General features: G+C 46.3%; 1 protein-coding gene across 2 annotated transcripts in view; it reads right to left on the bottom strand.

The window, feature by feature from the left end:
- Window positions 1–24,059, bottom strand: part of SLC25A37 (solute carrier family 25 member 37) — a 37,506-nt gene extending 13,447 nt beyond the window's left edge. The window contains exons 1-2 of one of the 2 annotated variants that reach the window (XM_028707904.2): window positions 23,749–23,874; window positions 22,587–22,651 (exon numbers count right to left, since the gene is read on the bottom strand). Coding sequence is in view for 1 of the 2 variants with exons in the window: in XM_028707900.2 (XP_028563733.2) it covers window positions 23,749–23,970 (222 nt within the window). In the remaining variant the exon portion in view is untranslated. Of the gene's footprint in view, window positions 1–22,586; window positions 22,652–23,748 lie in introns of both variants that reach the window. The other variant, XM_028707900.2, reaches the window with a different exon arrangement.
- Window positions 24,060–24,626: the final 567 nt, after the last annotated feature.

Here is a 24,626-nt window from a genome sequence, read left to right as displayed (position 1 = left end):
CGTAGCCAGGGATGATGGGAGTTGTGGTTCAGCATTACCTGGAGAGCTACAGGTTCCCCATTTCTGAAACAGAGAAAGTGGAAAGGGTTCAGGAAGAAGACCATGAAGATGGTCAGAGGTATAAAAATAAGTCCTTAGATTGTGGAGGGTGGAAACATGATAGAACTCTTCAAATCCTCCAACAGCGATCACACAGAAGAGGACACATCCGCACCATACATTTAAAGCACATCCACACCACTTTAACAGTTCATTTATCAAGGAGCTACAGTTTGCAGCAGCCTACAAACTACAGTTCCCAGGATTCTTTGAGGGAAAGCCATTCTCAAGTCCACCCACCTCACCCAACAACCCTATGATTCAAACGCTAATTATCGCATTAGTGCTTTTTGGAATCTGTGTCAAGCACATGATCACGACATTGAGCATCTCAGGACAGCGAGACTCTGGGATGCAATTCAAGCTACTTGGCTGGAAGGAAGAACCAACGCTGCCAGGGCAGACTGGACTTGTCCCAACAGCCTAATGTCAGCCTGAGCAATGCAGATCTCTGTCATTCTGTGCAAATGCTCATTAGCTCTCGCTTCCCTGCTCATTAAACATGTCTGAAAATGTACCTCCTCTCAAAGCTTACAAGTTTTGTGTGCAAGTGCTAATGATGTTCCACCAAGGTACAGCCAAAAGGTATACTGTCAGGCTATGCCATGGTCTCAGGTGCTCCAGCTCTTTAGTGGCAAAGCTAGGAACTCACTAGCCAGCCAAGAAATCTCCACCTTGCTGTTTTAATTGCTTAAGGCAATGCTTAATAGTCACCTGGATTGTTTCTACTGGTTCAGGCCTGGGCTGTTTAAGTTGCCGTGAAATCAAAGCGGAGGCCCAGCAAGTCTACTCAAGCCCCACGGAGCTGCTTGCTTGTGTCTCTCCTTTGAAGAACGGCATTCCAACCTGGAGCACAAAACCACTCTGAGCGGCAGGACACCATCTCTCGCTCTGCAGTCTCACAGCTCTGCCTCAGCGAGGAGGGGGGGTTCCCACCACTTTGCCACTGTCAACAGCAAGGTGCAAATCCAGGCTTCCTTACTAACACAAGTACAGCAAATCCCACTTCAACACAACCACCTATTTTCAAGGATGAAAAAGGGATGCAATTCTAATCCCAGAAGATTGTCTCATTTGCTGCAAAGAAAAATGCAAGAGAAGAATTACAGCGGATAAACACCAATTTGCCAGCTGCCAAAAAACTTGAGATTGGCCAATCATGTGATGAACACATAACCAGCCTTGGCACAGCCTTCCTAGAAGCAATTAAAGGAACTGTGTACTTATATCACATTTGCATGTATTTATGTATTTATTCATTTATTCCATTTATCTCCCAACCTGCCTCCCAAAGGGGCTTGGGACAGCAATCTGGAAAGCAGACAAAAGCCATACCGATGACAATGTGCTTCTCCAAGTCAATTTCAAGCAGTACTTTTTTTAGGGGGTACTTTAGGGTACACAGCACTGACACCTCTTTTTTGGTTGCTGTTAAAAAGTGTGGCACTTACTGTAACAACTTCTATTGTCTATTGTATGAGGCAAACATGCTTGTCATTAATGCCTCCCAAAGCAGGCAAAGTAGTTTTAGGAGACTGATCTTGAAGATCTTACACACACTCTTATATTATTAATAATTGCTTGATAATAATATTGCAGAAAATAGATAGAATCTATAATGTTAGTTTCAGGTGTTGAGATGCTCCTGAAAGGTCAGACTTCTGCTCTAGGCTTTCCATGTCTTCCCCTGCCCTGTAGAATCCCTGTTGAGATATAAAGAGTGGGACACACTCTTTATACTTCCTGGAAACAACTGAAGATGTTTTTGTTTCCAGATGTTTTTGTTTTGCTTTTCCTAACATACGTGAAACCAACGTTATTATGGCACTTGTAAAAAAGGCTGCAGCCGGGGAGCAGCACTGGAACCCCCGGAGAGCCAGTGCCTGCCAGAAAAGTCAATCCTGAGCTACAAGGTCCAATTGCCTGACTCTAGACAAGCTCCTATGGGGACCCACCTAGGGTCATATTGTCAAAGGAAAGAAAGAGACAAGGAAAGAAAGTTGTGCATCTCAAGGACACAAAAAATAACACCCATCTTTAATAAGCACATTTGCATACCCTGAAGTGCTCCAAACATTGGTCTGGAGACTGCCCTTTTAGATAAAATAGAAAGTGAAGCCACGATTACCAGGTTTATCACGGCCTGACAGATATAAAGGCAACAACAGAATTATGTAAGATGTCTTAAGGCCGGTTTTTTGGGGGAGGAGGTCCAGTCCGAGAATGAATTTATTTTGAGGATCTGTGAGTGTTGGGCTTTGCTTCCTTTTACACTCACAACAAAAACTTGTTAAATGAGCCCGTCATACAAAGCCAGATCACTTTCGAGGGATAGCTGGTCCAAGGGATAAATGCAAAGGGGGAAATGGAGCAGGGACATTTTTGAAATATTTGAGCACCACACCCAGTTTAGTCACAAGGAGGTTTATGTAAAATGAATCCTTCAGCTTGTTTACACTATTACAAAAGACACCCCTGTCTGCAAGACAGATCTGAAAATGTAGGCAGATATCAGAGCCTGCTGTTCCTGCTATATACACAAACACTTCTCAGGCATACACAGCTGCCTAGATCAGGCAAAAAGTCTACTGAGCCCAGCATTTTGTTTTGTTATGAATTACAAGTGGAACCCGGAGCAAGATGCTGAGGTGCGGAGGGCTCTAGTTCAGGGTTCCAGCCAGCCATGCCATTCCTGGATTTTCTGTTCTCCACCCCGCCCCCGCCCCCCCAATTTCAATATTTAGTGCACTGAATATACTCAGTCCTCACTGGGTTCTCTTTTGAGGGGCAGGGGGTCTCGCCCCACCCTCTGCAAGGAATGCTGTCTATCTGCAAATCATAGAGTGCCTGAAAGCCCCCAGATACCTCCTTCTTGCGTGCAAACTGTGCCATTAGAGGTGTATGGGGCAGGAGCGGGGAATCTCTAGTCATGAGGCCATTTCTCACCCACCAGCCCCACACATGTGATGTTACCCCCGATAGATAGGATCCACTTTGGAAGAGAGAATTTGCTGTTACTACTGCAGAGGATGGTTTTGCCCTTCAAAATGACCCCTGCCCCCAACCAAGACAGCTTGACAGATATAAACACAAGCCATTTTTTAAAGAACTGCACATTAAAACTGCTCAAGAACACCCAAATGGAGCTTGCAGACCCCACTATGGTCTAAGGACAACAGTTTGAAAATATATTGCCAAGGGTGCTCTGTCACTGAGCTACAGTCCTGGCTTTTGTATCAGAAAGATGAGCATGGAAGTTGTTAAAATGAATGAACACCCAGCTCTCTGTGCAGGGTGTTGCAGGGACTGCATTTGACAAATTACAACATTTCTGGCAAGTCCATTCACTTGCAAAACATACTTTCTGCTTTGAAGGGAACTGTGACACTTAGCAGCCTTGCTCAGCTGCTCTGATTTCATCACACGTAACCCATATGATTGCAAGCCTTCATAGCCATAGGCGGAGGGTTTTTTAAGCTTTTAGGACGAAAGTGATTCTCAACTTCATGCCCGATTTCAATACAATTATGGGATAAGAGAATGCAGACCAACAGACACTGGAAGAGCATAAAGCCCAGCTGTGCCTTTCTGCAGTGAAAATGTCACTCATCAGTGTTAGAAACTCAGCTATATAAGCCAGGTGCCAAATGGCTCCTTAAACCAAGGTTACAGTCGCCAAAACAGATTGTCTAGTTGCCACTTTGGGGCCAGACAGCTAAGTCTTGTTTTTCAAATGACTGACTGTCACCTGGCTTGTTCAGATGACAATCTGGAGCTAGGTTAAGAACTCTGAGAACTTAAGGAAGAAAAGTCACTTTATCCACATATTTATTGGCTGATTCCTACCTCTTTTTGTTAATGGTGGCATGCAGTGCTATTTTTCTAGAAGAAGTGGTGCCAGAACTCACCTTTAATGCGTCCCTCATCCTCTTAGAATAGCAATGGTGCCTACCTGAGAGGTGCTGGAACTCACCTGAGAGATGCCAAAACTGAGTTCCAGGGAGTTCCAGCTGAAAAAAGCCCTAGGTATGGACCATTCATAATATAAGAATATTCTTCATAACTGCAAGCAGGGCACGGAGTAAGTGAAGTACAAGCTACAACAATTAACTATAACGTTGTTCAGCGCTCCTGTTCCGGATGCACAGAAAAAGCATTTTGGTTCCTGAAATTCATTCTGATTGTGCATATAAAATATAACTGACATAATTCTACAGGATGTGGTATTAGTGTGTGAAAACTGTCCAGATCCAAGGAGCCCCAGGCATGCACCTCTAGATGGTGGGGATATCAGACAACATCCTGGCACCCGGGCATCTTCACTTGGTCACAAGGGGCTAATAATTTCAAACACTCCTTCAAGGCGTATAGTACAAAACGCCCCTGGGTGAAGAACAAAGAAGAGTGCCTGGGAAATAACATCAAGGGGTTACCTGTTAATACTGGCTTGGTAAGGAATCACATTGGTGCACACTCTTGCAAACAAGCTTTCTGCACGCAAGGGGGTGGGAAGGGTTTTCCACTCATCTTGGGCAAGCCATTCTTTGGCAATGGAAACAAAATCCTGACAGTTCCCATTTGCACACACTCTCCAGCCGCTTGAATCAGCACCAAAAAAATATCTCTCCAAGCTGAGCATCATATGAACATCTGAAATGGCCTTACACTCAGACCACGAGTCCACCCAGCCCAGGACTTCCTGGTATTATAAAATTAATTTTGTAAAGAAATGCACAGCATCCCACTCCTTACAGTGGCCAACCAGATGCCTCAACGGTGAACCGACAAATAGGGCATGAACAGAACAGCATTCTGCCACTGATGCTCCCATGCAGTAACCTTTATTCGCAGGAAGGCCACCCTTGATCTTGATGGCAAGATATAGCTATCATGGCTGGTTGGCTTTGGCAGCCTCATCCTCCACAGCAAGAACCCTCGACGAAGATCATCACATGAGATAAACCCGGAAGGGCTGTAGATATCTTGTAAAGGCCCTGGCTTGCATCCCATGCTGATCATACTCAGACCCACTGAAATTTGCAGACATGGCTAACCTAGGTCCAAGTATTCAATGGGTCTCCTCTTGGGTAGATGGGGCTCCTCAACCTGGGAAGGTGGCCCATTTAGAAGAAAAACTCTGGTCCTAAATCTCCACTGCCTTGTGGAACACCTTCAGGAGAAGAAAGGCTAAGGGGCAAACCCTACACAAATCTGGAATGGAGTCCCTCAGATGGTTGGTTGGCACCTTGTACTCCTCCTTCCAGCAACTCCTGCACTGACTGCTACTCCTCACTGTCTCAGGTAAAGATACCTTTTTATGTCCCTCGCAAGGCATCCAATCCATTGGATCTCCACAGTTCCTGTCCAACAGCTCTGGAATTTTATGCCTCTGTTTAGATCAGGGTTTCCCAAACTTCTGAGTTCACTGATCCCTTTATGAGCTTATAAAGTCATTATTAACTGCAACCCAAATTCTTGGGAATGTAAATGAAATACAATCAAGAAAAATCAATATATAACCAACATTTATCTATCAATCACCATTCCCAAGAATCATAAAATGTTTTTTTAAAGGAATATTGTTGCACTGTGGAATCATCTTATTAAATTTAGAAGTTCCTCAATGGCAACAGAAATGCACTCTATACATGCCCATGCCCATATTTCTGGGGCTCATAGTTCCTGATTAAATTTTTCACTCTGTACCTCATAAACGCCTTTTCTAACCCTAGGCCTCCCACCCTCTTCACAGACCCAAAACCCCAGGGAGAGGGGAGGGGAATATCTACCTGGAAACACTGGTTTAGATTGCAACCCACACTGTTATTACGCCCATGAATCCAAGATCTGTGCTACCCCATCAGATTTATCAGTTCAGAAGCCAACATGAAGCATATGCAGGGCCAGCCCAAGATATTTCGCTGCTTCAGGTGAGGAACAAGGTAGTAGTAGTAGTAGTAGTAGTAGTAGTAATTTATTTATACCCCACCCATCTGGCTGTGTTTCCCCAGCCTCTCTGGGTGGCTCCCAACAGAATATTAAAAATGGAATAAAACATCACACGTTAAAAACTTCCCTAAACAGGGCTGCATTCAGATGTCTTCTAAAAGTCAGATAGTAGTTTATTTCCTTGACATCTGATGGGAGGGTGTTACACAGGGCAGGCGCCACTACTGAGAAGGCCCTCTGCCTGGTTCCCTGTAACTTGGCTTCTCACAGTGAGGGAACCGCCAGAAGGCCCTCGGCGCTGGACCTCAGTGTCCGGGTAGAATGATGGGGGTGGAGACGCTCCTTTAGGTCTACTGGGCCGAGGCCATTTAGGGCTTTAAAGGTCAGCACCAACACTTTGAATTGTGCTCGGAAACATACTGGGAGACAATGTAGGCCTTTAAGGACCGGTGTTATATGGTACCTCCCACTCCTTGGCTTACATGTTCAGAAGCAGACTGGACTAGCAATCATGGCAATTTTGGCCACCACAAATGAGAGCAGTAGGCAAGTTTGGAGGGTGCATAGCACATACAGCCATCATTCCACTACCTTGCTGCCACTTCCTGCCCTCCTGCCCAGCATCTGATGCCTGAAGGAGCTGACTCCCTCTGCCTAATGGTAGTACTGGCCTTGGACAGGCCTCAAAAATAAAAAAGCATCTGGAATCTACATTGCAGTAGCAAAGCACATATGACTAAGATCCATGAACGCTGGCCCTGACATGCCTGTCTATGGAGAGATGCCACTAAAATGCTATTCTAGTAAAATGCGACCATAAAAATCCCTTTTAATGGTGAACTTTAGTTTCCATTTATGTAGCTTCCTGCAGACTATTTTGAGACATTGCATTCTGAGATTTACATTCCTACCACAAAGCTGCACTGGAAAACAAAATATGTCACAAGGCTTTGGTATTGAATCCTCTCTGGCTATGTCAATAAAAGCTAAAATAAAGATGCCTTGCAAGTGTGGACCATGAAGCAGAATCAGTAGCAGCTTGTGCTTGCCCAAGAATGGGAAATGCATGCAACTGCAGCCTGTGTGAAAACGGGGCTAGAGGGAAGCGCTGTATTTTAGGAATCCAAGCAGTTATGCTCCTTGGACATTCTTCATACTGGAGTACCGGTAGTGATAACCATGTACTTTTAGTGCCCAGTGCAGAGGGCAGTCAGTGCCTCCAAAATGTGGGGATGCTACAAGTCCCACTCATCCTGACAAGCCAATCCTCCACATCTGGGCTGTTGCTCAGTGATGGAGTAGGTGCTTTGCATATAGAAGGTTACAGAGTCAATCCTTGGCAAACCCAGGGATGAGCTTTGCCCTCTTCGATCCAACAGCCCTTCAGGAAGTCATGGTACTTCTGCATCTTTGAACTTCTCCACAGCAGGAAGGCGCTCAGCCAACATGGCTGCTCCCATCACTGCACCGCCTGGGAAGGAGAAGTCCCACCTACTGGCTATTAAAGTGCAGCCAGCTCTTAAAGTGCTGAAAGGAAATAGGGCAAGCCAGAGCAAGCAAAATAAGTCCCAGCTTTCTAGCTGACTACACATTATTAACAGTTAATAAGCCTTCTGCAGGGCGGGCACCCAAATTTGAACACAAACTCATTAAAAAGAAGAAGTCCCAGCACCTAGAGAGATGTGAAGGCCCAGTGGGGGGTGGGGACAGAATAATGGGGAGGAGGTCCCCAATTTTCCCATTTTTCTTCCAGGCCTTCACATATCTAGGAATACAACCCTCAAGTTAAGCCAACTGCTGATGACTGAAAGATAAAGTAATTGAGATTTTCTTTAGACATTAATGGAGCAGCATTCCGGAGGAAGAGAAATTTTGGGTGCAACCCGCAAGACAAAGACACTTGTACAAAATAACTTGCAGAAGCCTCCCTTTGTTTTTCTCTCTTTTGAGAATGGAGATCCCAGCAGCTGCCCTAACTCCAGAGGAAGGATCCTCATTCCAGTCTTACAAATGAGGCAGCTGCCCTCAAAAAGCCTCATCAGCAGAACTAATGACACACAGAGATAAGGACGAGTCCTGATCCCAGCACTGGTTTAGCTTTTACTGTGAATCCACATCAGATTTTTTTTCTTAACTTACTGTGCGCTGCCCAAATAATCACCATTATGAGGCAACTAATAAATAAACAGCTTAAAGGAGGCAACCCTGAACAAGAGGGCTCCACCAGTTTTGGCTGGTGTGACTTACTGGGCAAGCAAAATTTATGGTCTCACCCAACTCCTCCTTTCGGGTAGTCTTGTTCATTTGCACAATGCTTCTGCAAGGCTGTCTCAGTAACTCCACTCTCCCTAGAAGAGTCCAGCAGGGCATGTAGGTAGGAAGGGAAGAGAACTCACCACCAGAGATGTGGGGAGGAGGGCTTTGCAAAGTAAAAGCGCTTCTGCTTTGTAATTCCTTAGTTAACAATGAATGGATACCAAGTGCAAATGAAGCGTTAGGCAAACTTGGCCACTTCAACCTATCACCTTGCCGACAAACGTCCTCGGGTTAAGTACTTAATTCGTTCCGGAGGTCTGTTCTTAACCTGAAACTGTTCTTAACCTGAAGCACCACTTTAGCTAATGGGGCCTCCTGCTGCCGCCACGCCACTAGAGCAAGATTTCTGTTCTCATCCTGAAGCAAAGTACTTAACCTGAAGCACTATTTCTGGGTTAGCAGAGTGTGTAACCTGAAGCGTATGTAACCTGAAGTGTATGTAACCTGAAGCATAATCATGGCATAATGGAAAAGGAGGGAAGGAATGACAAGTCTGCATGGTCCCTACCCACAAAAGCACTGTTTGGTCCAAAAACGCTTGCCAGCTGACATCTGGCACAGTCAAATGCTGCTGGAAAGAAAATCTCCCCAAGTATACTGCCAGGTATGCACACAGGTCTCCAGCTGTCAAACAGGAGAGGGCAGAAATTTATGAAGGCAAGACTGAAGGTTGTGCAAAGCTCACGTGAGGCACACTTGCTCAGCATCCAAACACCATTCCTAATCAGCAGCATCTCTGGAAAACAAGGGTCTCTTTCTGCAATTCCCCAGAAACACCTGTATAGAAAACATGTAGATTTCAAGCATCCCACAAGGGAAACTGCTGCAAAATAAGTACCACAGGGATCCTCTTCACAAAAAAGCAATTTTATTTCATTTACATATAGTCCCATTCTTCCAAGCTCAGAGCAGCTTGCAAGTGTGGAGGCATCGCTTGCAACTACTGACAGACCAACACCGCCCCCCCAACACACACTTTTTAAAATATGTGTTGTGCATCCTTTCCAGCATCTTAGCCCCTGCTCTTCTTCACTGCAGATGCCTCTGTCCCAAGCATTGAGACATCCAGCATTTCCCATGTTTTGTATATGCAGGGCACAGGATTCACCCCCAGCGACACACTCCGCAGCAAAGCACCCACTGCTAGTGTATGGGGCCCTGTAGGCGCTGCTACTCTACACTGTTATTGTTTCCTGTTCACCTGCCCAAGAGAAGAGAAGAAGAGCCCTCTTGGAACAAGCCCAAAGCTCATCTAGTCAGGTATCTTACTCTCACAGCAGCCAGCCAGATGCCCATGGGAAGCCCGTAAGCAGGAGCCAAGCACGACAGGACTCTCCTCACCTGTGAGTCTCAGCAGCAGCAGCAGCAGCCATTCACATGCCTTCCATTCTTAGAAGCATAGAATTGTAGAGAAGGAGGGTCTCCTAGTCCAACCCTCTGCAATGCAGGAATCTTTTGCCCAACTTGGGGCTCAAACCCACAACCCTGAGATTAACAGTCTCCTGCTCTCCCAGCTATCCTGCATAGCAGTGCAAGTTGAGCCCAGGAAGGGAAAGAGAGATGGGGGTAAGCAAATGGACAGTTGTCACAGTGGAGGGGAGAACGTGGGCCAAACTCAGGGCTTCACAACCAAGGGCTCCCCTCTATAACCTCAAACAGATGCCATCTTTTTAAAAAAAGACTCCAGGAAAGCGAAACATTTGAAGGAGCAATCTACCTGCCTTCACGCAAGTAAAAGAGAAGAAGCATCTTTGAGCAAGGTCACAACTCAGTGGCAGAGTTCCAAGCTCAATCTGTGGCATCTCCAGAAAGGGCTGGCAAAGACGCCCTGCCCAAAATCCTGTAGAGCTGCTGCCAGTCAGTGTAGACAATACTGAGCTAGATGGACCAATGGTCTGACTCAGTATAAGGCAGCTTCCTCTGCCCCCAAAGCCACACATTCATGTAAATAAGATTCAATGCGAAGAGCAGCAGACCACAACCACCACCGCAAAATGATTAAGACCCATCAGGAAAAGGCAGAGCTTCTCCGAAGCTTGGAAGGAATCCTCCCCAGAATCACTGCTCTGCAGAAGGAGGAGACACAAGCCAAAGGAAAGTCTCCCTTTGGCAAGTGCAGCCAAAGTTTACCTTGGCAAAGCACAGATCTAGTATTCCTTCACTTTCCATTTGCAAGCAAGCAGCCATGGCAATTGCACACACTCTGTGTTCCGAGAGGCCTGCCATTAAAGGTTAGTCAACGCGTCCACACTCAGAGCGCTCCGAATGCTCAGTCATCTTTCCCAGCAGTGAAACAAGGTTACGTAGGCAGGGAGGGAGAAGCATGCCTGGGCCAGAAAATGCAAGCTTCCCTTGCAATTGTGCAACCGACTGGCAGGAAACATTTGGTTCTGGCCCATGTTAAGAAGAGAAAACGAAAGCTTTCTATTGACACATGTCAACACAATTCACTCCCCTCTTTCCTGTTTAAATTTAGATTGCACACTCCTTGGGGCAGAGGCCTATCTTTTTACACTTGCGTAAATACTGGGAAATGTCACATTGACACAATAATAAACACTTTCATTGAACTCTGAACTTTCCCCCTCTCTTCTTGGATGAGAAGCACAGGCTCAATGCAAGCACAGCTCATCCTCCACTAGGCCAAGTACTCCCTAGCCCTGCTATGGCTCAGTCTGGAGCTGAAAAAGTCACACCAGGAAGCCCAAGAGGACCAGACTATTCACCCACCATTCCTCCCTTCCACTCAATCCACAGATATATAAACATTTGAAATATAAAATCATTTTATCACTGTTCATTTTCTAAAACTTTCAAGGTTGCTTATGACAGCCTTGTAACTTTTCATGGGCTTTTTAAAACTGTTTATTAACTGTTATTTATTACATTTATAGTCTTCCTTTCCACCAATGAGCTTGAGCCTAGTAGCAGCTTGAATCTCCAGACTCGTTAATGCAGGATACTACCCTCTTAGTAGCAGACTAATAATAGTAATGATCCCTTCTGCCAAGCAGGCTGGCAGAGGAGGGTTGGAGCTGAGGGGTGGGTTTGCCATCCTCCATGGCCAGCACAGAAGTGGATTCATGGAGTAAGAGGCAGAGAGATCTGCTCCTCCTCTGCCGGACCACCCACTCGCCTGCATGGAATTCCTAGTCGCCTGTGGCCACTGGGTGAGTAACAAACACAAGGGGTACAATGCAATCAATCAAGATAAAAAGCAGAGGATGAGACAGCTTAAACAGTACTAAGAACACATCACTGATAGGATTTTAAATAGCTCGGGAAAATAAAAAGGGGGGTTGTTTTGTTACCAGCACCTAAAAGATAACGTTGAAGGGCATTCTGTACCTGGACTCCTGGCAAGGCAGACTCATACCCTGTCAGAATGAGTTTGCTTTGCCACTGACAAGAAGATGCACACGGACAAAGGGAGACCTTTGAGTCAACAGGGGCTAAAACTGATCCACAAGCAACTAAGTTAAGGAATTTCCAGCACTGCTAGCCCATCTGACTGAAATTTCCTCCCTACCCAAAATGCAGTAAGCAGATCATGGGCAAGTCCCTCCACACTCCAGAAAACAAAATAAATCCTTTGACCATTCTTAAGGAAATGATTTTGTTGAGAAAAAAGAACGCCCACAGATAAAATGCAGCAGGCATGTTTTTTGGTGCAAGAGCTTCTAGGATCCATCATGTCCATATTGCACAAACAGAATAAGGTCTTTGTGCCAGGCACTTTCCTGGGTCCTATTGAAGACAGCAAGACTTATTCTCATGGACGGTACATGTACACAGGGTTCTGCTCTGAGCTGCATGGTATCCTTCGCCCAAGACCATGACAAGGTGACCCGTCACCTTTAGGAGACTCGCAGGGACCTGGGCCAGACAGCAAGCAGCTGCTCATGCACAGCCATCATCACCGCAGGCATCCAGCCCTGTGTGCCTGGTTAGCAGCACACAATAGCCACACAGCGGCCAAAAGGCAGGCGGAAGGGAAATATGGGCCAATAGCCTGCTTAACGTGAACAGAACAAACTGACAGCCAAGATAGAGGTTTTTAGGAACAACCCTATTCCTGTCACTGTAGTTTGTTTTAAACCGTTTTCAGTATTGTAGTTTTTTAATTGCTGCAAACTGCCTTGGGACCTTATGGTGAAGAGAAGGAAAAGTATCAGATTAACAACCAACAACACCAAACTCACCAGCCATCACCTGAGCCACTCATCACATAATGGCACCACCTCAAGACATAATTCATTCTTTATGTGCAGGCAATTGCATACTTCAGTGCTCAATTGCTCATAGACACACATGCTGCAGAGTCAAATGTGCCAGGAGCGATCAAAACCAGTTTTTTAATCAGTGCATGCATAATGTCACAACACCAGGTTGTGCTTTGGTATCCTTACACACATGTGCAGAAGTGATCTGCACACCAGGGGAGGGGACTGGACTGGGGGGAGACAGAAGGCATGAATGTGCCCATCAGCTGTGGCAAAGTTCAGGTAAGTTGGAGCCCTAAAGACTGGAGAGAAATTTGCATAGGGAGAATTTCATAATCCCTGTGCATAAAGGCCCAGAGCAACCTTCAGGACGGTAGACTCTTCCTGTTATGCCGATTACGCAAGAGAGCAAGCTTCCACAACAGCTGCCTGAATGAATGCCCTCATTTGAGGCAGCAGTTTGAAAGGCACTTTGACCAGGAAGACCAAGATATCACTGCCAAAGTAAGGCTGTGATGCAACTTAGGACTTTTGCTCTTACAGTTTCAAAGTTATTTAGTTCCAGTGGTTGGCAGCAGAGGAAGGGAAGGGAAGGGCAGAGAGGAGAGAAAATGCTGCTTTCAGTTTCTCACAGTCTCGTCGGGATTTTCAGTAAAGGGGGAAAAACATTTTTTGAAACATTGAGGAAAAGTCCAAAGTAGTGGACAAACCCCAAGAAGTGTCTTAACTCTTTCATAATCCTATCTATTTGCCCAGCATCACAATGGAGTTATGGGAGTGCCAGATCAACAAATTTCTAGCCCTCAAATGTACAATGTTTGATTTTTTAAAAAACAACAGTTGTTGTTTTCTACATCTCCAACCACTCAACTTCCTGCCCTTTCTGGAAATCCTCACATATCATCCATGGAACTCCTGCATGTGAAAGCAGATCTGGAAAAGGATCTATAATGCATGCAAAGTTCACCACCTCAAAAAGAGAGATCCGCTACAGATACAGTACATGTAAATATCCTGCTTGGTGTTCTAATCGAGAAACCCTATTTCATCTCCTCCGAGTTTCTGGTTCTCCATCACCTCCAGCAAAACAAGGTCACAGAGAGTGCCAAGGAACAACGTTTAGAAAAGTGCTCGTCTAGCAGGCACACCCTGAGTCGGAGGATACAGCAAGCATTCATAGAGCATTTTTCAAGTGTCCCTCACACAATACATTGTTGGAGGCATCATAAGAATAGCACATGGTAGGTCTATATTATTATTCTCTTATGGTGCACAGGAGGAGCAAGGTTTGCCCAGCATGTTCACAGCAGAACATGGATTTTTGAACCACTCCACATGTGAAGGGAATAGGGGTCTTCTAATGACTCTCAGCACCCTTAACCAACTATAGTACCCAGGATGCTTTTGGGGAAGCATAGATGTATGAGTATTATGCTGCTTTAAATGGCTGGTGTGGATGTGGCAACAACTTAGTCTCTGACCCACTACACCAAACCAGGGATGAAATGGGAGACTGTGCCCCCTTTGGGCTATCTTCCACAGTGTTGGGCCCTCCAGATGGTCAGAAATAATGAGAATTGCAGCCCAATCTGGAGGGGCACAGTGTTCCTCATCCCCCAATTAAAAGTTCCTAAAACAGAGTTTTCCCAACTTTTCATGTTGGTGACACACTTTTTAGACATGCATCATTTCACAACACACTAATTTAGTTTTACTAGCTACCCGGCAGGCTGCCCGCTCCCTTTCCAGCCCCAGGAGGAGCACAGGGAGTTTTCGTGTGACGCACCTACACACTGCAGCTGACACACTAAAGTATCGCGACACACAGTTTGGAAAGCTCTGTCCTAGAAACTCAGTCTGAAAGTTGTCATCCTCTCATTTTAGGGAGGTTTAGTTTTAGATTTCAAAAAGAGATTTTTCAAAAACTAGAGCCAATAGAAGGCCTTGATTCACACCACTGGCTCTCCTGCTACACATCGCATAAGATAAGCAGAGCCGTTTTTCATCCAAAAAAACAGGAAGTGCTCGTAAGCCATGCGGAGCAACTTTGTGTACACTTAATTCTGCCAAGCTCTGGCAACACACTCTGGAAAAGCATGCCAAAGCACACTTTTGAATAACTGCCTGCTGGATTAGAGCAGCGCAGCCAGGGAGGGATGCAAAAGCTCCTCTTTAGCTACTTAATCATCATAAAGCCAATTTTGCTGGAAGCAGGAGAGCAGAAACGGGAAGAGAACCAAACCTCCCCCAGTTACCATACTTTTCTGTATATAACACGCCCCCTATTTTGGGGGACTCAAAATTAAGAAAATGGGGAGGGGGGGTAGACAATGCCGCTCATGCGTGTCAACAAAGCAAACTATCCTCTGTCCCATTGCCGAAAAAAGCAGCAAATCACCCGCCCAATTGCCGCAGCAACAGCCAATCAACATCAGCTCTTGCAGCAGCCACCAATAACAATCTCCAACCCACAGCAGCAACCAATCCCACGGCCCCACAATGCACTACCCATGTATAAGACGACCTCAAATTTTGAACATGTTTTTGGAATAAAAAACCATGGTCTTATACACGGAAAAGTATGGTATGTCATTTCAGAAGGCCACGTGCAACCTGCGACAGAGAAGGAATAAGAGCATTTCACCCTGCGGTCTTTCAGTGGTCCTGTGCAACCTCTTAAACATGCAGAAGACACACTAAGTCCTGATTAAACATGATGGGCAAGCAAGCAAAAACTTAGCCAAGCAGCATTCCATGAAGCCAGCGCCTCATTCAAACGGACTGCAGCAATGCAATGCTTGCCCAAGCTACAAGTCCCAGGCCGGCTGCTAACACTGCCCACTGCTGCTGCCGTCCTTGGTCTCTGAGCTGCCCCCCCCCCCCTCCAAAGAGAGGTGCCTCCTCACACTGCCCCACAGGGGCCTGGGAAGCACCCCCTGGCCAGCCCCAGAGGCACCATTCGCTGTGCAAGCCTTTGGGAGGCAGAGACGTGAGAGGGCATCAGAGGAGGGAGGGAAGGAAAGAGGGACAGAGGCAGGTGTTGCCTGCAGCACCCCTGACCATCTTTCATGGCACCCCAGAGCATCCTGGAGCCCCTCTCCTGCACCTACTCCCGGCTGGTAGATTGGAGGATCCTAGCAAAACAAAACAAATAGGTCACACAAGTCTGAAATTCACACACACAGCATCACGTTCGAGATTTGGGCCTAAAAGCCAATCTACAATATGTGGATCAGATCACCCTTGGTCCACCACTGACAAGCACTGTACCTGCAAAATGAAGAACACAATACTAAATGAAGGACAGAGCTTTCGTTCCCTCTTCTGCCAGACCCTGGCAATCCAATAAGATTTATGGGTTTATTTACAAAGTTGTGTGGATACAATGTCCAATCTGCAGAGATCCCCACTGGAAAGACTGGACAGAAAATATTTTAATTTTCATTGAAGTCCCACGAATATTGAGGTCCCTGTAATAATATGAATGATGTACCGTAATAGGTACATCATTCATATTATTACAGGGACCTCAATATTGCGCTGGCTCCCGGCCTCTAGAGTGAGATGAGTGCACAACCCTAGAGTCGGACACGACTGGCCTTTGGGCAGGGGTACCTTTACCTTTTACCGTAATAGGTGGCTGACAAGGCAGATGTTGTTCTTCAGCACTTGTGGTGGAACTGGAAGGCCTGAACACAGAACAACCATCTCTCCCAGCAACCCCCAAATTAAAAGTTGATAGCCAACTAAGTCAAACTTAAGTTTCTTAACTCAACTGATTTCAATATGTCTACTGTAATTTGAGTAACATTGGGTATCACGTGTAGAAGTCATAGGACTTCTGAGAACCATGAATTTGGCTTCTGCTGTGTTGCTTCCTGGATCCTTCAACCCTGTGAAGTGAACTCCACAGCCGTAGGCATAATTTTTTTAAAGCAGATTTTCCAACTGCACAAGTTCCCAAAAGCAATATGAACATGAAGCATCCTGGACTGCTTGCTTACATTCTGTATGGGGGGGGGGGGTTTCTCCCCAGGAATCAATATCTTTTAACCACTATACAGAAACAGTTCAATAATGATTCTGCCTAAGTTCAGACACCAAAACAAGGAGCCTATGAAGGTATTTATAACAAAGTGTCACCTGCCGCTGAAGGTGAAAAAGAGACATGCCTGGCCCCCAAGAGTAGTGTGTTTTAATACGATATGGACAGTGTTAAGTATAGAATCTGAGCACATTCTACCTTAACAAAATTTGTTTACCTGCTGACCCTGATGATACCTGTAATTTAAGCGCTAGATAAACACACACACTGAATGTATCTAGCTTCCTGCCCCAACCCAATTTTTTCCTCCAAAGTGGATATTATCAACTTTTCAACTGCACATACAAAAATTCCTACTCCACATTTTGTCTGTAAATGCACACTAAACAAAAACTAGGCCAGAGGATTTGAAACTTTTCGTCTCCCATGCACAGACTCAGTTGAGAAATTTGCCATTTGCTGCAGGAAGAGAAGAGCTCAGGACCATCGCCAAATGGCAGAGGACATACTTTTTGTCCAGAGGGCTCCTGTTCAGCCACAGCACCTCCCAAGTTTTCTAGGAATGCAATTCAAGCCCCCTGCAGCCTTGAAGAACCAGGTCACAGCCACACCATGCATTTATACCACTCTTATACCACTTTAATAGTCTCCCCCCAAAGAATCCTGGGAACTGAAGTTTGTTAATGGTGCTGGGAATGGTAGCTCTCTTAGGGGTCTCCTAACAACTCTTGGCACCCTTAAGAAATTCAGTTTATAGGCTCCGTTAAGGGTGCTGTGAGTTCTTAGAAGACTCCTCAGAGAACTATGATTCCCAGTAACCTTAACAAACCACATTTCCCAAGATTCTTTTGGGGAAGACATGACTACTGAAGTATAAATATGCTTTAAATGTACTGTGTGGGTGTGACCCCAGTCAACACAGAAATCAGCTTCAAGGTATAAGGCTCTAGGGGGCCAGGGATGGAAAGAACAGGGGATAAATTGGACATGGGTTACCTGTGGCTCACAAATGCTACTGGGGTACAAATTGTATCAGCCTCAACAAGCATGGTCCATAGTCACAGCTGCTGGAGTTGTAGCCCAACCACTTCCGGGGGGACAAAGGTTTCTCATCCCAATGAGAGATAGAGAGACCAAAGCCCAGAGTGGGGAGGAGCTGTCCAAACAGGGAGAGGGGTAAGGAAGATAAGGGAACCCCTTAAGAAAGCTCTCTTGGCATGGGCAGCAGAGTTCGACTCCACCAAAAACTATAGTTGTTGTGATGGTCAACTGACAGCTGCCAAACATTCCATGAAACCACGAGGCTTCAAGACCTGGTCTACTTAGCATAACTGCCTTAAAAAACTGACGTTTTATTTTTCTCTTTTTTGTTATGTTTTTAACTGTAGGTTGCCCCTGGGTGTTCAGGTGTATGTATATGTCACTATTTTACAATTAACATGAAATTTATTTGTTTTTGCAATTAGCACAGATCAGCTTTCACCAATTACTGCTATACATTGAACGGCAAAGTGTTCAGCACATATCCACATTTTCAAGTTCACCAAGCTGAGATTTATCACGTAATTTAATGCAAATAAGACTCTCCCTGTCCCTCCACCTCCCTTGTTTCTTTAACATGTTTTACAACACTCTAAACCTTTAAGTCTGCCAAATCACCACCTTGGAAGAATTAAAAGGAGAGCTCAAAGATGGTTTCATAAGCCAGCTGACGTAGTTCTTCAAAGGAAGCATCTTCCTTCAGTCGTAGAGGAAATTATTTTAAGTTCCTTATCCATAAAAGAGTGAAGAAAGGGGACCCGTCACCAAACTCAGAAGTCTCCACTTCCTCCTACATGTGATATACAACTCCCTAAACCACCTGCTGAACTCTAACCATTTGTTAGCTAAGCAATGACCGTCATTATGTAGCTCACCCCAAATCTGCCTGGCAGTGTCCACATTCTGTATTCTCCTACCATACTGCCAGGGAATAAGGATGGGGGGGGGGGGGCGGGATGTCAAATTCATTTCATATTTAAAGGCACACCTACATAACGTGTACTTTCCAAAATAATTCATGAACTGAAACTCAGTCATCCTTCCAAATTCTGCTCCAAATTCTGCAATGCAATTTGCTAGCCAGGAATGTGTACAAAAATGCATATACTAGTGTGCAGAAAAAAAGCACAAAAATGCATTATATCAGGGAAACATGCTTTTCAAAAATGTGTGCATTAGGCAACACTGCATACAAATATATGCATATTAGGAGAAATTTGCACTAAAATTCTGGTGGATTTTCATGAGAACATAAAATAAAATTCACAAACTGATATAGAAATGTGGACAGCTGAACTTAAGAATGGAATAATAAGAAACTGTGAGATGCTGAAATTGACATAGTCCCTCACCCCCACCCCCCCGGACTGGGCTTTGGAGTGGGACTCCATTTCTCCTATTCCACTGGGCTTTGAACTGGGGAGGGGGGTCTCATCACCTAACAATATGGAAGAACCCCAACCCAAATTCTCTAGCATGCATAACGATCCTGATAAAAGGTCTATGACAAATTCTAGATTATGTCAAGCCAAGAACTCTTAACTGGGCATTTGGCTGATTAACATTCTATGGCTTTTTAATGTGTTTGTGGGAGGGAGGTTATTGGTTTATTTTTGTTTTATTATGTATTTTGTATTCTCATTTTGTATTTTTATAATGTGAACCACCCTGGAATCTTTAGATGAAGGGCGGTATGCAAATTTTAATACTAATAGTAATAATAATCCTTCAAGAGTCTATAAAAATGTAAAGGCATGAAAATGTTCTTACCATCATCCGCTTCTTAAACAGCAGTCTCAAATCCAAATGAGTAGAGCCGTTGAATGATAGTTTTCAAAAACTATGCTCACTTACATCTGACATATTTAGAAAAGTCCTGCCATCCTCCAGCATTCCCTGCTGCAAGCAATATAACCAACCAAGGACCATCCACAGCTCCGTGGCAGAGCATCTGCCTTGTGTGCAGGAGGTCCCAGTTCCAATTCTCCGCATCTCCGGGCCAGACTAGGAAAGGCGCTTGCCTGAGACCCTGGAGAGCAGGTGCCAATTACGGTAAACAATACTGAGCTAGAGGGACCAATAGTCAGTAGAAGGCGGCTTCCTGCATTCCTGTATGTTTTGGATGTTAAGATTACACTGCATTATACCAAGAAAAATATAAGTGCATTTGTTGAGCCCACTCAATGCAGGGAGATGGGGAGTAAGAAGCTATGTACAATTTGGTATAGAATCCTGCCCTATGTTTTGGAGGTGGTACACCAGAGGGGACTATCTATCAACAGCAAGCTTCAAATTTCTGGGAATGAACAATGAAGACAATTCTTTTTTTCAAATAATAGTACCGGCCCAGTCTGCATGACAACCTTGTTACCTGCTTCTCTACTTCATTCTAAATGTGTTGGGGAAAGCTACACTTGGCTCCGGGGTTTGGGAAAGGCGTTCTGCCCATGTTCAGTGCTGCCCTTTATTAAAAGGGTGTGCAAGTGTGTCTCTTTTTTTTACTTCACCTACCCCACTGCTCCCACTTCAAACAGCTCCTACAAGTTCATGATCGTCACCTGTGGCTCACCTGCACCTGCCACCTTCAGCAAAGGATTACACAGAGATGACTGAACCACCACCAAACCAGTCATTACTGCTTATTTACCAGCATTTTTCTCACACGCAAAAGAATTTAATGTGTTTAATCCACTTTACAAAGGGGTCCAACAGGTTAGCTCCTCGTTGCACAAGCTTGAGTATTATTAACTTGACACTTGGAAGAGGAAAGCAGGCAATTTGTTTTATAACAGTGGAAGCTACAATAGGACAATACAAGATGGACTCTGACCTCAAAACGCCAAGGCTACATCCCAGGTTATGCCACTTGCTCCTTCAGCACCGTTCCATCACCAAACGCTCTGCAGGGCTGGCCGACCCATGAGGCAAGGTGAGGCAACTGCCTCAGACAGCAGGATCTACAGGGGCAGCAGATCCCGATGTAGATCTTTATTGCCCCCTTGTTCCCAATGTAGATCTCCACTCATTGTTTCACGGTGCCATTTTGTGTTTCACCTCAGGTACCAAAATGTCTTGAGCCAGCCCTGCTTTCTGCCCTGGCTCTGTGCCCAGCCCTAAACTACCATAGCCACCCTCCAACTCAGAAATACCACCTCTCTCAGGTAGGAGCTGAGCCAATCAGATCCCGGGTACCTAATCACTAGATGCCCAGGCACTCTCAGCTGGGGGGCCTATCCCCAAGACCCTAAAATATTTCTTTGACTATCTCCTTAAATACTGACGCTGGGTTCTAGGAATCTGAAATATTTCCCCAACTCTGATTAGAAGCATCATTCCTTCAAGTAAAGAGTTGAGAATATTAAAGAGTTCAATCAAACGAGGGGCAGATATACATGCTCTGTGGAAGATGAAATGGCGGTGTGAAAACCAATGTTCCTTGAAGTACCATGGGAAACATATGAAGATGTTTTAAAGATGTGTACAGGATTCCCACTGCTGCAGCAGATGCCAGAGCAATAGCATGAAGATAGGAAGCTGCCTTATACCAAGTCAGACCAGACCAGACCAATAATGTCTACACTGACTGGCAGAGGCTCTCCAGGGTTCTTCCCCAGGGATTGAATCTGGGACCTTCTGCGTGCAAAGCTCACACTCGCTTTTTGAGCTGCGGCCTTCCTCGGTTCACAGAGCAGGCACATTTGCTGTGCCCCATGTATAGCAGACAGGAGACAGCTACTCCCAAGTCAAGCCTTGAAAAATTTCCTGGCATTCAAGATTGAACTTAGCAAAACTTGAGATCAGGGAATCGCCACCCGGCCACAAGAACAACCGAGGGAGGGAAGCCAGCCACCCAACTGCATTTTCCCTCATTCTTGAGCAACACACGAATTCCTGCTCCAAACCAGAGTGTGCTTCGCAAGGCAAGCAAGTAGCACATTGCCACATTTTTGTTAATGAGAGTTGTAACGTCAGGCACACGCCCATGCTGTTACCAGACAACCCTGCTGCCAGACTGCTTTTGCAATCAAGTGAGTGGCAGAAAGCATTAGCCTATTATACTAAATATTGCTAGAGAACGTAGAATGATAGCATCTTCAAATATCTAAAGGGCTGTTACATGGAAGAGGAAGCAAGCTTGTTTTCTCCTGCTCTGGAGGGGAGGACTTGAACCAATGGCTTCAAGTTACAAGAAAGGAGATTCCGACTAAACTTCAGGAAGAACTTTCTGACAGTAAGAGCTGTTCAACGGTGGAACGGTCTAGATGACCCTTGGTGGTTCCTTCTAAATCCACAGTTCTATGATTCAATGAATGTGTGTTTGCAAATGAGACTAAACCTGATCAATGAGGGGTGGAAAGAGTGGCTCTTTTTTTTTGTTAAGGCAACGTTAACATTAGTCTGAGTTCTATAGGCTGCAATCCTATGCATACTTACTTCCAGCTAAGTTTTGCTGGATATAATGGGACTGGATTCTGAACAAATATGCTTAGGATTGCACTGGCAATTGATTTTAACAATGAACATACACGTATACAGTGGTACCTCAGGTTACATACGCTTCAGGTTACAGACTCTGCTAACCCAGAAATAGTGCTTCAGGATGAGAACAGAAATTGCACTCCGGCGGCGCGGCAACAGCAGGAGGCCCCATTAGCTAAAGTGGTGCTTCAGGTTAAGAACAGTTTCAGGTTAAGTACGGACCTCCAGAACAAATTAAGTCCTTAACCTGAGGTACCACTGTATGTCAAGAAATTGGATAATGCAGTCTTGCTGGCAGATGGGCAGGGGAACTCCATGATGCCTCTTCGGCAATAATGCCAAAATGGTCACCAGAGCTCACTTCTGAATACTCCTCCGAAGTGCCTGGTAAGAGCCAACCACCAACTGAAATGACAGGAGGGAAAGCAGTTCACCTGTTCATCTAGGAAGGTGGTGCAGTCATCTCCAAGTAACAGAACGCAGGAGAAGGGCTGCTAAACTGAGAATGGGGGAAAGGAGACAAGACTTTTACTCCAGATTGAAGATTACCTAGAAATTTAATATTTAGCAGCAGGAGAACACCAAGTGCTGCAGCCACCATTCCTCCTACTGTATTCTCACTAACATGAATTAGGCACATTCCCTCCTTAATCCTGACTGTGATAACATAACGATTATTCACGGGGTTAACAGTGCCCAGTGCATTGGGCTAAGAACTGGAGAAACTAGCAGTGGTGTGCAGTGAGGACGATTGGGGGCGGGGGTCGCACACATCCCTCCCTAAGCTGGACAGAAGCTTCCTGGGCTTTGGGAAGGAAGAGCCAGGCTTTAATACTCTAATTTACTAGGCACATTTGGGGGACTAGCCTAGTCCCCCTGGTCCACTGACTGGTTAAGAGGGGTGCTCTCTGCCAATGATTCACTGCACAGAACATCAGCATCTCTTAGGCTGCGTACGCGACATATATCTTAAAGCACACACTCCCCTAGTAAAATATATTTTTTAAATCCTGGGAACTGTAGTTTGTTAAGGGTGCCAGGAATTGTAGTAAACTCCAGTTCCTGAGATTCAGGGTGGAGGAAGAATGTGCTTTGAATGTATATGCATCCTTAGTCTCAAGTCTAAGCACCATCTTTAGCAGAAACAGCATTTCCAGCTGCAGTGCTGAAGCACAATTATTATTAGACTGCATAAATATGCAGAGTGAGTGGATCCTATTTGTAAGTAGTGTAAAGATAAGAAATGGCAATTTGAGGATATGGGTGGCAGAGGGCAGCCAGCAAAACATGCCCCTCTTGGCTTAAGGGGGGGGGGGGGTTGTCAGTTGCGACTTTTACAGAGATGTTGCTTGTAAGAGCCTAGATGGCAGTGCCATGCTGCAGCGCAGCCCGACTTTTGCCCCCCCGTCTCGCTCTCCCGGAGTCAAAGGCGAAGGGGAGCGGCGCTCGGGAGCCACGCGAGGGCGAAGGAAACACATGGCAGCGGCTGCCACTCGGACGGCGGAGCCCCAGCAGCCCGAAAGGGGGCAGCGCGCCCCCTGCCCCGGGACGAGGGGTCTCCTCGCTCCCCCGCCGCGCGCCCTCCCGCCGGCTCACCTTGACGGAGTCCACGGGGTACATGACCGTGTGCTCCAGGATGCCGGCCACCGCCCCGGCCATCATGTGCGTGCCCAGGGTGGCGCTGGGGGGCAGGCTCTCGTACTCCTCCTCGCCGGGGCTCTCGACCTCCATCAGCAGCCCGGGACCCGCCGACGCCGAGCCGCCCGCCGCCCCAGCCGGGCTGCCGCTTCTGCCCCCGACGCCGCAGCTCAGCGCCATCCCAGCCCCAGCCCCAGCCAGGCGGCAGCTGCCGGGGAGAAGAGGGAGAGCGCGGAGGGAAGGAGGAGGAGGAGGGGAGAGAGGGAGGGAGGGAGGGGAGAAAGTTCACTTCTTCAAGTAACACCCCCGCCCCCCGGGCCCCCCCCCCGGCCCCGCGCCGGCCAATGGCTGCGCGCAAAAGCTGGCGAGCCATTGGCAAGGGCCGCCCCGCGCCGCAGCCTCCTGGCAGCCGCAATCCTGCAGGCGGGCGCCGTGACTCACAGGCCGGCCAGCAAATCCCCGGGAACAGAAAGAGCGAGGCTCTCGCCCACTGGGCGGGATCGGGTCCTGCCTTGTTCCCGCCCCGCTGCAAAGGGGAAAGCGAAGGGCTGTACTACTACTACTACTACTACTATTATTATTATTATTATTATTACTATGCCACGCTCAGAATGCAAGCCGGCACAGTCAAGTTGACTTGGGCTGCTGCTGGCTCCAAGGAAGACGGCTTCCGAAGGCTTGCCGACATAAAATAGAAGGTTCCTCTTCTCCAGAACGGGGAATGAGTGAAGGCGCGCGTGCCTGCAGTCTGCGGGCTTGCAACGCATGGCAGCTTTGCAAAGAACAGCGCCTTGTGATGACTTCACGGGGCCAACTCGTGAGCGCAGGCAGGGGCC

Source organism: Podarcis muralis, chromosome 15 (genome assembly GCF_964188315.1).
Source record: "Podarcis muralis chromosome 15, rPodMur119.hap1.1, whole genome shotgun sequence".
NCBI lineage: Eukaryota > Metazoa > Chordata > Lepidosauria > Squamata > Lacertidae > Podarcis > Podarcis muralis.
Note: the sequence above shows the minus strand (reverse complement) of the source record. Positions and strands in the feature narration are given on the sequence as shown.